The sequence below is a fragment of the Tenrec ecaudatus genome, chromosome 4, assembly GCF_050624435.1.
Source record: "Tenrec ecaudatus isolate mTenEca1 chromosome 4, mTenEca1.hap1, whole genome shotgun sequence".
NCBI lineage: Eukaryota > Metazoa > Chordata > Mammalia > Afrosoricida > Tenrecidae > Tenrec > Tenrec ecaudatus.
Window position 1 is genome coordinate 59,445,227 of NC_134533.1, and position 14,536 is coordinate 59,459,762.

General features: G+C 49.8%; 1 protein-coding gene across 2 annotated transcripts in view; it reads left to right on the plus strand.

The window, feature by feature from the left end:
* Positions 1-14,536, plus strand: part of GALNT18 (polypeptide N-acetylgalactosaminyltransferase 18) — a 373,528-nt gene that overhangs the window by 254,808 nt on the left and 104,184 nt on the right. For both annotated transcript variants that reach the window (XM_075548442.1, XM_075548443.1), the window contains exons 4-5: positions 7,323-7,506; positions 9,665-9,862. In XM_075548442.1, coding sequence (XP_075404557.1) covers positions 7,323-7,506; positions 9,665-9,862 — 382 coding nt within the window. The remainder of the gene's footprint in view (positions 1-7,322; positions 7,507-9,664; positions 9,863-14,536) is intronic.

Genomic DNA, 14,536 nt, shown 5'->3' on the forward strand with positions numbered 1-14,536 from the left:
AGGGCTGAGTGGTATCTGTGTTAGGCTGAGTTCTCTGGAGACGCAAACCCAGTGATATACACATATATGTGTATATAAAGGTATGTGCCATATAAACATAAAGATATCTAGAATGTGTGTGTGTGTGTGTGGTGTGTGTATGTGTGAAGTGGCTCGTTAAAGAAGCTGTTAAGTCTGGTTCAAGTTCATGGGCTAGATGTTAAGCTGGAAGCTTTTCCTGACTCATGTCGCTGCTGTGGCTGATGAATGAGAAGCAGGAAGATGAACCAGGAAGCTGGGAGCCCAAAGGCTGGTGGAGGCCAAGGTCAGCAGGACAGGCTCTTGGCTGCAGAGTCAAATGAACCCAAGGTTGGCAGCCAATGTGGCAGGCTGCTGTTAGCTCCCAGCATTGGCAGACAATATGGCAGCCATTGGCTCAAATCTAAGAAACGGTAGGTTGATGAGATAGGAAACAACCCCAAGAGGAGGGAAGTACATTTCAGTTGGCAGCAATTTATATAGGAGTAAGCCACAGCCCATCTAATTGCATTAAGGGGTAGTCCCCCTCCCAATCTTTTCATACTCCTTGGCTGCTTCCAGCAGAGCCCATCAGGGAGTTAATTATGTCAGATCATATCAAGGGGAAGGCTTCAGCTGCCAAATTGAGAATTCCTGACCCAGCCAAGTTGACACAAAGTCAAGCTATCAGAGTATCTCATTGTAGTTTTGATTTGCAGCTCTCTGATGGCTAATAATGTTCATCACAGTTTCATGTGTTTGTTTGCCACTTGAATGCCCTTGTTAGGAAAGTGTCTTTTGGGGTCCTTTGCCCATGTTTTAATTGCATTGTTTGCCTTTTTGTTGTTGAATTGTTGACATTTTCAACATATTTTAGCAACGAGGCTCTGATTAGATATGTTGTTCCCAAAGATTTTCCCCAGACTGTAGCTTTTCTTTTGATAAAAGTCTTTTGATGAGCATACATATTTAAGTATCAGAAGATCCCAGGTGTCTACTCTGTCTTCTGTTGCTCATGCATTTGTAATTGTGTTTGGTAACCTGATTCTGGAAAACATTACACCCGTAATTTCGACCCTTCATTGTCTTCCAGGAGCATTATCATTGTAGCTTGAACCCGGAGGTCTTCAGACCAGTGAGTTAGTCTTTGAATATGGTGTGACCTAAGGATACTTTCATTTTTCTGCACATGAATATCCAGTTTTACAGCACCGTTTGTTAAAGGGATTGTTCTTTTTCCGTCTCATGAACTTTGACCCCTGTTTGTAAATACTTTTGAAGTCACTGAAATTGGTGTTTACTTTATTAGGCATCTCAAGTCGATTTCATCTCAGAGTAAATCTGCCCCACAGGGTTTCCAAGGTTGTCACCTTTACAGGGTCTGATTGCCAGGCCTTTCTGCCCTGAAACTGCCTGGTGGATTCCAACCATAAAGCTTTCCATTGTCAACTGGCTGACTGCTCCACCACTGCCCTTTCCACACTCGTGAGCAGTTGAGGAACAGGACAAAGGACAGTGCTCTTGAAAGCGACAGTTGGACAACAAAGCTGTAACAGAAGTAGAGAAGCAAAACTATATATTTACCTCTTTTCATTCATCGTTATGTTTGCCTCTGGGATTCCTAGTGGCCTTGACCAAGAAGCAAGCATCCCGGGTTTCCTGCTAGTGTTTAGGTTTCAGGAAGAAAGATCCCCTCTCTATCTTGTGGTAGCTAAATTCTGAGAGGCATTTGTTTGGGGAGAGAAAATATACTCTAGGGCAATATCTTGGATAGTTTTCTAGCAAATGCAGAAATGCTTTTGTGCTAGTTCCTTTCAGACGTTGCTGGTGAGGAAGGTTGAAAGAAAGTGTGAAAAGCTAGTCAAGTTCAGATCTTCTGCTGAGCATTTCAGGACTTTTGTTTTTGTGGATAGCATTGGTTTGATCGGACCTGGGGGAATTCCTTCTCAGCAGCAGCAGCAGCAGCGGCTGTTCGGGAAGCAGCTGGGTGGAGATAGCATGTTTCACTAGCTGGTCCATGGAAACCTTTATTCTTTTTCTCTGTGCCCAGAGCGCAGAGGTACAAAGGGGCAAGGAGCAGTGATAAGCTGCAAAACCTTTTCATCTCTCACTGCCACCCTTCTCAGAGGGCTTTCCTGGCTCTGACTTCATTCCCTGTGCCCCCAGAGTCGACAACCTTATCCAGCGCCAGGACCACCCCAGAGCGATGACCCCGAGGTTATTGGCCTTATCAAAAAGCCCACCAGCCCTGACTTCAGCGACTGCAAACAGCAGCCCCGCATCGGCTCATGATTCTGCAGTGTGGGCTGACAGAGCCTGGCGCTGGGTGTCAGCCGGGCTCCTCTGTGCATTCATGGGAACGTCCCAGGTGATTCGCTTACATGTCGGGGCCTCGTTGGGAGGCCTGGGAGACTGGGCACTGCCTGGGCCACGCATTCTCAAGGAGGCTGGCGAGGCCTCCCTTCTTAGCTTCTCAGGGCAGCAAGAAAGCAAAAGCAGAAGCTGCAAGGGTGCCTGATTCTAGAGCACGCACAGCACCCCTATGCTGGTGGGCCAGCCCAACCCCAATGGGGGCCAGCCCAAACCCAATGGGGGCCACCCCCACTGAGAGGGTAGTACACTCATTGGGGACTCAATGGTAGCAATCACCCATAGCCCTGCTCCCACCAATCTCTCTCAGCCACAGTGGCCCCATAGGTAAGGATTATCACAGGGGGCTGGGGAAGGAGGCAAGGGCCCTGCACCCCCTCCCCTGGGAGAGGGCTCTTTTCCATTTATTTGGCAGTAGCCCACTTCTCCCTCCAAGCTCTGGGCACTTCCACTTAATTGCCAGTATCAAAAGCCCAAATATCAGTCTCTGCAAGCTCAATTTTAAAATTTCAAAAAGAATGTATGAGGTATGGGGAAACAGTAAATGCTTCAAGAAGCCTGCTGGCGACAGCATTTGGAGACCTGTCCCCTTGGGGCAGGTTGAGTTATGTCTGATGGCGGTGACCGACGAACGTTTGGGAGACGGCGGCTCCTGGGCCTCCCCGCTCCAGCGGCCTGCCCTGTCAGCTGTGGCCAACCCAGATCGCAAGGTCATTTTATATTGGCTGATGTGCGACAGACCGCGTGCCAACGGCAGCCCCAGTGTCAGCAGAATCTTCTCAGGGCTGGAAGCACCTGACGGCCCCCACCGGCCTGGCTTCGGACAGGGGTCACGCTGTTCAAAAGGATGCTTGGATGAGAGAAAAAGCCGTCTGCTCATCACTTTTTCAGAAGCTGGAAGGGTTAGATAACAAAGACACGAGATAACAGAAGTGTGACCGCCTGGTGAAACAGCCCAGGGCCCGCTTGTGTGAGAAGGGGTCCTGGAGCAGCTGGCACGGTGCCTGGCACTGGGCAGGGTGTGCCTCAGAGTGGCAGCTCCAGGTCACAGAAAGAGCACCCAGTTGGGAGGCACAGCGACTTCGGATTAATTCTGCTCCATGTGTATCGGCACTGTAGCCCGGTTCCCGTTGTGAACCCCGCTCTCCATGGCCTCTTCTGTAAGAGCAGCTCATGGCCATGCTGTTAGGGTTCGTATGAGGACTGGGTGGGACCAACTGACTGACACGTTCATAGCACGTGGTGGTTGTTCTCAGCTGCCATCGGTTCAAGCCCCAACACATGGTGACGACAGAGCCAAATGCCACACAGTCCTCCTCCATCTCCAGGACCCCTTGCAGAGAGTTGTGCTGTGGTCCACGGAGTTTGAGTGCTTTGTGTCGGGAAGTGGATCGGCAGCCCTTCCTTCCAAGTCCGTCTCTCTCTGGAAGCTCTTCAGGGTCACAGCCACATGTAAGCCACCCCTGCTGAGAGATGGGCGGTGACTGTATGTGAGGAGCATTGACCGAAATTGACCCTGGGTTTCCTGCAGGAAGTTGAGGCTTCTACCAAGAAACCACCAGTGGTTCTGCTAGCACCTAACAGAGGCTCAAAGGAGCCCCTGGGGAGAGGAAGGAGTTGTCATGCTTGGCTGCTCACTGAAATGAGGGAGGTTGAGTTCACCCACAGGTGCAGAAGATTCACTTCCAGAAAACCAGCCACGGAAAATATGCTTTGAGAAACTGGATTTTGCAGGAGAAATGCTGTGGAACAAAAAGATCAAAATCACTTGTAAAAAGACCAGGCTGTCCACTCAAGTACTCCCTCAATTCAAGAAGACTTTCTTCTACTAAATTGGCATTCTATGATGCTCACCCTCCCTACACAACCGCTGAAGACAAGGCGGGTGAATAAGCAAATATGGTGAAGAAAGCTGATGGTTCTCGGCTATCAAAAGATATAGCGTCTGGGGTCTTAAAGGTTTGAAGATAAACAAGCGGCCATCTAGCTCAGAAGCAACAAAGCCCACATGGAAGAAGCACACCAGCCTGTGTGAGCATAAGGTTCCGAAGGGATCAGTTATCAGGCATCAAAGAACAAAAAATCATATCATCGGATGCACACCTCCATGATATGATCACTGAGGACAAACCGGTACATAAGCAAATGTGGTGAAGAAAGCTGATGGTACCCGACTATCAAAAGAGATAGTGTCTGGGGTCTTAAAGGCTTGAAGGTAAACAAGCGGCCATCTAGCTCAGAAGCAACAAAGCCCACATGGAAGAAGCACACCAACCTGTGCGACCACGAGGTGTTGAAGGGATCAGGTATCAGGCATCATGCAAAAAAAAAAAAAAAAAAATTCTTACCATAGTGAATGAAGGGGAAGTGCAGAGTGGAGACCCAAAGCCCATTTGTTGGCCACTGGAGATCCCCTCGCAGAGGGGTCTAGGGGAGGAGTCAAGGTGTGATATACCACCGATTGAAAATACAACTTTCCTCTAGTTCCTAAATGCTTCCTCCGCCCTCCGCCCTCCCCCCCACCCAACTATCATGATCCAAATTCTACCTTGCAAGTCTGGACAGAGAAGAGGATGTACATTGGTGCAGATAGGAGCTGGAGGCACAGGGAATCCAGGGCGGATGATACTTTCAGAACCAGGGGTGTGAGTGGCAATACTGGGAAGGTAGAGGGAGAGTGGGTTGGAAAGAGGGAACTGATTACAAGGATCTACATGTGACCTCCTCCCTGGGTGACAGACAACAGAAAAGGAGGTGAAGGGAGATGTCAGACAGGGCAATATATGACAAAATAATAATTTATAAATTATCAAGAGCTCATGAGGGAGGGGGGAGCAGCGACGGAGGGGGGGGGAAGAGGGGCTTATGTGGAGAGCAAATGTTTTGAAAATGATGAGGGCAATAAATATACAGATGTGCTTTACACAATTGATGTATGTCTGGATTGCGATGAGTTGTATGAGCCCCTAATAAAATGTTTAATAAAAAAAGACCAGGCTGACTGGTGGAATAGAGACTGGTGGAACCCCCAAGACGATGGCCCTTTGCATCACCTCTCAGGCTTGGACATGATCTCCCCCCACAGCTCAATAGGCAGCCCAACAACAGACAGGTCTATTAAGGGAACAGTCACACCAGGGAGGTACCGGCAACCTAGATTAAGGACCCTTGGAGGTCAAAGGGCATGTGTCTCTCTAAGGATGAAGTTCCCGAAGGATGAGGAAATAAGGAGGGATGGAAACAGGACACACAGGGAGGAAGTGGGATAAGGATGTGACTTTGGGGGTGGCAATGAATGCGATGAAACAGCATGTGTATGAATTGTTGAGTGGGAAATGGACCTGCTCTGTAAACCTTCACTCAATTCACAATAAAAACTGCATTTTTTAATGGAAAGAGTGCCTCCGGCAGCCTAGTTCTCTAAGGCACAGTGGGTCACCATGAGTCACATCAACTTGACAGAAACTGGATTAGATGCCCAACAACAACCAAAAAACGTTCCCATCTTCCCTCATAGCTTCTGTCTGTCTCTCCGCTGACCTGTCCCAGCAATCTGAGCATGTGTCAAAGGCTGACAAAGGACCCAAGGTTAGAAGTCCGCAAGCAGCAAGGTCACAGGGTTCAGACCCCAAGCCCACTGCCATCGAGCCAACTGCACTCAGAGCCTCCCTCCACAGGGTTCCTGAGACTGCAGATCTTCATGGTAGCTCTCCCAGTGAGCAAGTCTTTCTCCTGCAGAGCAACGGGGAGCTGGGACAGCTGACCTTGAGGTTGTCGGCCCGATGACAACCAACCATAGTGGCACCAGGGCTTTATATCAGGACCAGATCAGGGATATGAATGTGGACAGTGGTCTCATTGACTGGATCTGCTATGGCATCCTGGAGAGGGCCAACTTGCAACCTTTGACACTTGACCCTCACTAGCAGCTGAGCCCCAGAGAGGTGCGGCGGTAGAGGTGGGAGAATGTGGCCCACGCGGCCCTCGGTTCCTGGGAAAGAGCTATCAGAGCCATAACGAGTGTAGTTGTCACTCTTCCATTGGCTGAGGAGCCAGGGGCTGCAGCTGACCTTTTGTTCCTGGGCTGCAGGTTCCACTCCCAGACCCTGAGAAAGCAGGGGAGCCGACAGCATGGCCTGGGCCAGCGCCCACAGCCCACCAGTAGCAGACAGTACACCTATGCCAACTGCTCACGTGCACAGCTCGCGGCCACCCATGTCCCAGAAACACAGAGCTCCAGGGCTGGGCCTTCACGGGCCATGATATCTCTGGGGCTTATGGGAAGCCTAGAGGATGTGGGGCTGTTCACTGAAAGATTGGTAGCTCAAAGGGTGAAGCTGTCTTGTCTTGTAAAGGTTTCCAGGCTCCATAACTCTGCATGGGCTCTCCACGAGTCAGCATGGATTCGATGGTGGGAGGTTGGGTTTGGAGGACGGCACAAAGAGGAAGGATGTAACTAAGCGGATGAGAGGAACGTGGCTTCTTGTAAAAAGTAAATGAGGCTCTGTGTGTGTGTGTGTGTGTGTGTGTGTGTGTGTGTGTGTGTGTGTGTGTGACATGACCTTGCTCAGGGTGGTGGTGTTGGTGTCGTTAGTCCACTCCGACTCCGACTCAGAAGAACCTCATGTGACAGGCGAATTAAGGTTCCCTGGGCTGTCGTCTTTCTTGGAGTATATCTCCTGCTCTGAGCCACTCAGAATGTTCCAGATGCCAACCTTTGGGTCAGCAGCCACGTGTTTAACCATTGATGCACCAGTGTAAGCTGTTGGAGCTTAACAAAGCACTTCCCCTATTTCCCCTTCAATGCTGAGCACATGCTTGTTCACCCCCCTGCACTGGTTTTTGTGGGGGGATTCCCAGCAGACTCGGGAAAGGGTGTGGTCCCCCAGCCTGCCTTGGCTTTGACCATTCCTTCTGCCCTCCACTAAGCAAAAGCTGCATTTTTCCCCCAACAGAGGAGCTGAAGGAGAAGCTGACAGAATATGTCGACAAGATGAATGGCCAGAAGCCAGGTTTCATCAAGGTCGTACGCCACAGGAAGCAGGAAGGCCTCATCAGATCCAGGGTCAGCGGCTGGAGGGTGGCCACTGCCCCCGTGGTGGCGCTCTTCGATGCCCACGTGGAGTTCAACGTGGGCTGGTAAGTGCCCGGCTGACCTCGTTAGGAGAGGTGGATGAGCCCCACTGTCGTCCAGGGGCTCTGGTTCAAATGGGTGCAGAGCATGCTGGGATCTCCGTGCTGGGCCGGAGGGAAAGGAGCAACCTCAGGGCACTAGTGAGCTTTGGGGATGTGAGTGTCATGTCAAGAAGACTGGGCCTGCAGTGGGGGCAGCTGGACCAGCAGGACAGAAGAGAGTCTCAGGGATCTGGTGACATGAGGCGAGATCCTCTAGGAAATACGAGTGAGGAATGACGTCCAAGTCACAGGCAAAGCCGAGAGAGGCGGGTCACCCAGGGACGGGGAGGGACCCAATGCCTGGAAAGGAGGAACTGGAAACTGCCTGGGCCATCTGCACAGACAGGGCCAAGTGGGCAGACGTGTTCCAGGAACCCCTGCCTCCCCCAAAATACCAAGGCCAGGCCAGCAGCAGCACATAATCTCAGCTGCTCCCCACTGGGGAGCTCTGTCTGAGCATACCTGTGTCTCCCAGCCTGGGGCACTGAAGGGCTGAAGGGGGTGAGAGAGCAGCTAGAAGACCATGGTGGCTGCAGCCTGGCAGGACGGGCCACCCTTGCTGGCACCCCTCAGGGTCAGGAGGGCGTGGTGCAGCCCACTGTGTGTGGCTTTGGGGAGATGGGGCATCCGAGGCAAAAGCAGTGGCAAGAGCCGGGGCCAGTAGGAATCCACCTTCTTAACTGATCTGCCTGATAATATTGGCCTGTTCCCTTCACCCAGCCTCCCTGAGGTGGGCTCAGGAGGGCATGGTGGCTGTCGAGCCACGGGAAGATGGGAGACCCAGCATGGGCAGGTACTGACATGCTTTTGCATAATGGGCCAGAATTAAGGTTGCAAATGCAGCCGTTTTTTACAGTTGAAGTCCCCGTTTGCCATTTGTGACTATTTAAAAAGCATTTTCACTGGATTTATGGCCAAGAATGAAGAAGGACACTAAGTATTTCAAGCTGATTGGAATAAACAATTATGCAAAAAAGTCAATATTAATGAGAAGCTTATCATTCCTGTCGGCAAATGCATGACTCGCCTGATGCCCGTGGGGGCCTCATGGCTTTTCAAGAGAGCCCTGCAGTGCTGCCCCCCCACCCCCCACTGCCTGGCACAGGTGGGGAGCGAGGGGCAGCACAGCCGGTCTGAGTCTGGAAGGACTGAGGCAGCACTGCAGGATCGAACTCAGGGATGTGGGCTGAATTCACACTTAGGTGCTCTGCCAATTTCACCTCCTCTCCTCCAGCGTGATACACGACACGTCAGCAAAATCGAAGCCCAATTGAAAGGCTTCCCAGGAATCTTTGGATGTCTTCCTTGTGCTTTTCCTGCTTTTGAGAAAGCCTTGGTGTGTTGTTCTGTTTTGTGCTTTACTCCACCTGAGAGAAGGAACACCGGGGGGACAGGGAGGCGCTCTCGTCTGGCCGGAAGGAGAATGTCTGGGCCCGGTGCTAGGCGTGTTAAAGGGGTGGCCTCAGAGCTCCGTACGGCTGCTGCCTCCAAATCCTACAGGGCAGGGGTCTTCACGGACACACAGATGTTTGTTTCCCACAGTCTGGACGCCACTGTGGTGTCAGCACGACCCGGTGCACCACAGCGTGAAACACGGCCCGTCCCGCGCCATCCTCACCGTCGGTGCCCGTGTTGGCCGGGTCACACTTTCTCTCTGTCCACTGGCCAGGTAGATCCTTCCTTGTCCTCTCCAGCGGTGGGAATGCCAGGTGTCTCTTGGCTTGTAGGCACATCTTCCCATGGCACCTTCTCCGTGTGGGTGACTCTCTGGGTGTTTTCTCCCCCTTTATGAGACACCATCCAGAAGGCATTAGGACCCGGACCTGTCCTAGTCTGATATGATGTAACTGATGATTTCTTCCCCCAAAGTCTCTAATTCACGGGCACAGGCAGCATATCATCCTGTAGGACATCATTCAATCCATAACAGTTGGTCAGGCCTGGTGGCAAGGCAGAGCGGTCAGAGGATGGCGGATGGATAGGGATTCTGTGCAGGGGCGTCCACCTCTCCATTGGAGCTGGCCAGTGGGTGCTCCTCTGTCAGTGGGAGAGGCCTTTGGGGTTGTGGTCTTGTTGTTCACCTTAGCAGTAGTGACCCCTTCTCTCTTCTCCTGCCCCCCAGGGCTGAACCTGTCCTGACCCGAATCAAGGAGAACCGGAAGCGGATCATCTCACCATCCTTTGATAACATCAAATTCGACAACTTTGAGATAGAAGAATATCCACTGGCTGCGCAGGGCTTTGACTGGGAGCTGTGGTGCCGCTACCTAAACCCCCCAAAGGCCTGGTGGAAGCTAGAGAACTCCACTGCTCCGATCAGGTAAAGCAGGCTTGCCCTTGGCTCTCTCTGCCTTGTCCCTTAGCCAAGGGCATCCCTCCCAACCCACCTTTGATTCTTCAAACTCCAGCCCTATCTTTGTCCACTGGTCAATCCTTTTCAGGAAGACTAGCACAAGGGAGCAGGTAGAAAGGCATTACAATATGACCTTTAGTTATTGCTCATTGGGCCTGCCAATCCCTTTTAAAATTACAAATGCACCCAAGTTCCATCCACAGCCTTAAAATTGCCATTTCTACACATCACTGTAGGTGAGTTACTGGGTGTCAACTGCTGTGCTCTGTGTTGGGCATCCAGAGTCATTAAAATTTGGTTCCTGCCTCCAAATTTAGGAGAGGAACTGGAATACATGTCCAGTGTCTCCATAAACACCCTGCCTTCTTTGCCATGGGACCAGACTGATCAAAGATTCTATAGGAGAATCCTGATCAAAAGGAGGGAAATGTGGAAAAGAACTTAAAAATCCCCATAGAAATCAGAGTTTCTAGAGTCAATGAAGCTGCTTCATTTCCAGAACTATTGCCCCGAGGAAATACTTAAACCACAAACTAAAACCACCCCACCTCACCCCACCCCCACACTCATTTTTAACCAAACAATGGTTTAACTTAATTGAGAAAAAACTCAATTCTAACTTAGAATCCTTTTAAAATGGTTTCTCCATTGTCAGCATAAATTCATTGCCTGCCACCACCACCACCACCCAGCCCCAGGTTTCTCACCTAACATTTTGGTGGTGGTGGTGGCAGACAATGAGTTTATGCTGATAATGGAGAAACCATTTGGAAAAGAATATTGAGAAAGATGGTATAGTTTGAGGAATATAATGGATTCCACTGGATTTTGCATGTAGAAATTGTTTAATTGATATATATTTTACTCTGCATACCTCCACCAAAAAACAAAAGAGTCGGTTCCTGACCCCACTAGGTGTGGGGTGCCAGCCCCACAATTGAATGGGGGTGGTTGTGTAATTGAGGGCTGAATTAAAGAGACATTAGACAAGATAAAGCATGCAAGGGCTCACCTCTGCTGCCACGACTTCAGGAGTCAGGTTCAACTAGAGAGAGATTATATTTCCAATAACAGCTTATATACAAGCACGCAAGCGCCCCTAATTACAGGTAACCACATATGTAACAAAGTGGGCTATACCCTAACCCTAAAGGTCCCTGAGTTCATTGGAGGACCAACCTAACACAGGTGCTGGGGGCTGTCTTCAGAGGCGAGCACATGTCTGCTCCTGCAGTTAGAGCTATGGACCAGAGAGAATTCAGCCATGCGCTTGTGAGAGGTCACTTTAAGGAGCACCTTATGGGAGGACATAGTGGGAACAATATAAATTATGAGGATGCGGTTGGGACTCATCTCTAACTCTCAAGGTTGAAGGCCTCCCTCTTCCACAGAAACCTAGCCTGCCAGGCTTCTTCAGATAGGAGAATAAAGGATTCATCCGCATACACTCTCTTCCCGTCCTGTTTCCCACAACTAGGGACAGGCATAACAATATCTAGATGACGCATACGCTGAGAGACTTGAGCTGGACACTGACCGGAACAGCCTTCTCAGAGAGCGAGACTTTACGCGGGGCTTTGCAATGGTCACAAGGGACTTGCTGGATTCCCAGGGTAGTGCACATGGTGGGCAGCGAGTAGGGTCAGGAGCTGGATGTTAGCCTCCACTGTTTGCAGGGCTTTCTGTCCTTCGTGGCGATGTGAGCCCAGGGGCTCCTTCCCGCCCAGTGCCGGGGAGTGGACTCTGGACAGGACAGAGCTGCTCGTAGTTTCCAAGACTGTACATCTTTATGGAAGCCAACTGCCACAGCTGGAGTGCCTGGCTTGGTTAAAGACGAGGAGGCCCTGGCCTGGGAGGCAGATGCTACAGGAGAAGTACCTGGTCTACCTCTGTCTGCTGGGTCTCCAAGAGCACTTCCCTAGCCTCTCTGAGCTTCGGATTTCATACCTTTGAAACAGAATCAAGGCCAGCCTCCAACGATGAAATGGAATCGCGTAATGTATCATAAAGTCAGGAGGACATAGCTGCCCCTCAAAAGACCCTCAACTGCGTTTAACAAGATGGGATGGCCATGGAATCCCCTCTGGAAGTGGAGCCTTGACCCTGCAGAGTGGGGTCTCAGCTTCCCTTGTCTGCCTCCCCGGAGTGCTGCATTGGACGAGGCCCTCATGAAGTTGCCTCTCAGGCCATGCAGGAAGGGACCTTCCCCTGACTGCCACATCCGGGCCGAAGTGAACAAAATCCGAAGCAGGTGCCCTGGGATCAATGCAGCGTGCCTCGAGCTAATCTATTGTATATTAACTCGTCAGGTTATTCAATGACCATGATCAGACTGCAAATGATATTGATTTATCCCCAGGCTCATTCCTGAAGGGATTAGAAATAGTTCACAAGAAAATGTAAAGCACCTTGTAAAAAACAAACAAACAAAATAGATAAACACCTCGAAAGATCAAAGATCACGGCAAACTGGGTGAACCCTAAGTCCCTGGCGGTTCGTAGAGTGGGGCCTTCAGACCTGGCTCTGAGCTGCCTGGCAGTCAAGGTGAAAATGACGCATCCATGGACTTAGAAATAAGATTCACGTTGCCTGTGCAGAAGGGGCTACTGACTCATGGGAAGAAATTTCTCACGCAGGTCTTCCTAAGTGTGTGGAGTCACCCCACCCTGCGGGGTGCCGTGAACAGCCATCTGAAAGCCACCCTTTAGCATTCAGTCAACAGACTCTCTGAGCTCTCTTTAGACCTGTGCTCTGTGTGGATAGAGCGTCAATGAAGCCTCCCGGGAACAGGAGCAGTTAATTCATTGTGACATAACCCACGACTTCTGGAGAGTGCCTTCATCTACAGAGAAGACCAAGGATGGCCCACCAACAACCGTCCATGCATATCATTTCTCAGAGGCAAACGTCTTCTTTTTATTTATTTATTAATCTTTAAACAATTTGTTGAGGGCTCTTATAGTTCTTGTACCAATCCATGCATAAATTGTATTAAGAACATTTGTGCATATGTTGCCATCATTATTTTCTAGACATTTCTTTGTTCTTTTAAAAATCATTTTATTGGGGGCTTGTACAACTCTTCTATTTATTTTTTTATCTTTTTAGTTTTTATCATTTTATTAGACGCTCATACAACTCGTATTACAATCCATACACCCATCCACTGTGTCAAGCACATTTGTACATTCGTTGCCATCATCATTCTCAAAACATTTGCTTTCTACTTGAGCCCTTGGTATCAGCTCCTCATTTTTCCTCCCTCCCTTTTCCACCCTCCCTCATGAACCCTTGATAATTTATTAAAAATTTTCATGTCTTCCACTCTCTGATGTCTCCCTTCACCCACTTTTCTGTCCCCCAGGGAGGGGTTTGTCTGTAGATCATTGTGATCGGTTACCCCTTTCTCCCTCACCTTCCTCTTCCCCTCCTGGTATCATTACTCTCATTATTGGTCCTTAGGGGTTTATCTGTCCTACGTTCCCTGTGTTTCCAGTTCTTATCTGTACCAGTGTATATCCTTTGTTCTTACCGGATTTGTAAGGTAGAATTGGGATCATGATAGTGGGGGAGGAGGCATTAAAGAACTAGGGGAAAGTTGTATGTTTCATCATTGCTACACTGCACCCTGACTGGCTAATCTCTTCTGTAAGAGGATATCCAGTTGCCTACAGATGGACTTTGGGTCTCCACTCAGCACTTACCTCCATTCACAATGATATGATTTTTTGTTCTTTGATGCTTGATACCTGATCCCTTCAACACCTTGCGATCACACAGGCTGGTGTGCTTCTTCCATGTGGGCTTTGTTTCTTCTCAGCTAGATGGCCACTCATTTATCTTCAAGCCTTTAAGACCCCAGACACTATATCTTTTGATAGCCAGGCACCATCAGCTTTCTTCACCACATTTACTTATGCACCACATTTGCTTATGCTCTGTGTTCAGCGATCATGTCAGGAAGGTGAGCATCATGGAATGCCAGTTTAATAGAACAAAGTGTTCTTGCATTGAGTAGAGACCCAAAGTCCATCTGCTACCTTAACACTAAACCTATACATAAATGCACATAGATCTAGTTCCCCATCATCATATATAAATATATTTACATATATACATGCCTATATTTATACCTCTATAAATGCCCTTTGGGAGGCAAACTTTTTGATTAAAAAGATGGGTGATGGGAAATTGGAGGTTGAGATGATATTCTCTGACAACAACCTACGTGGTAGGTTTGCCAGTTGCTGCTTAAGATTCCGAGATGAGCAAAACAGAAGCAGTGAATGTCACTGCATTCTTCTACAAAAGCATTCACTGGGTAGCAGAATATTTCTCTCTGAGAGCCGTCAGCAGCGCAGTGGGATTTCCAGTCCCATCAAGAGTGACAGTCTGGGGAAAACCACAGGGGCAGTGCTACCCTGCCCTGTAGGGTCGCTGTGAGTTGGCAGTGAGTGAGCACTCCCCAGCCCTGTTGGAAGCAACTGACCCCACCACTTCCAAGTCAACTCTTGAGATGTTGACTCCCTGTGTGGCCTAACCGATCTGGTGGCAGAACCTGCCTCTGCCGCCCAGAGCCTTTGGCAGCACAGTCCTTCTCTCAGCCATCTTTGCCTCATCTTGTAACACAAGGATGCCCA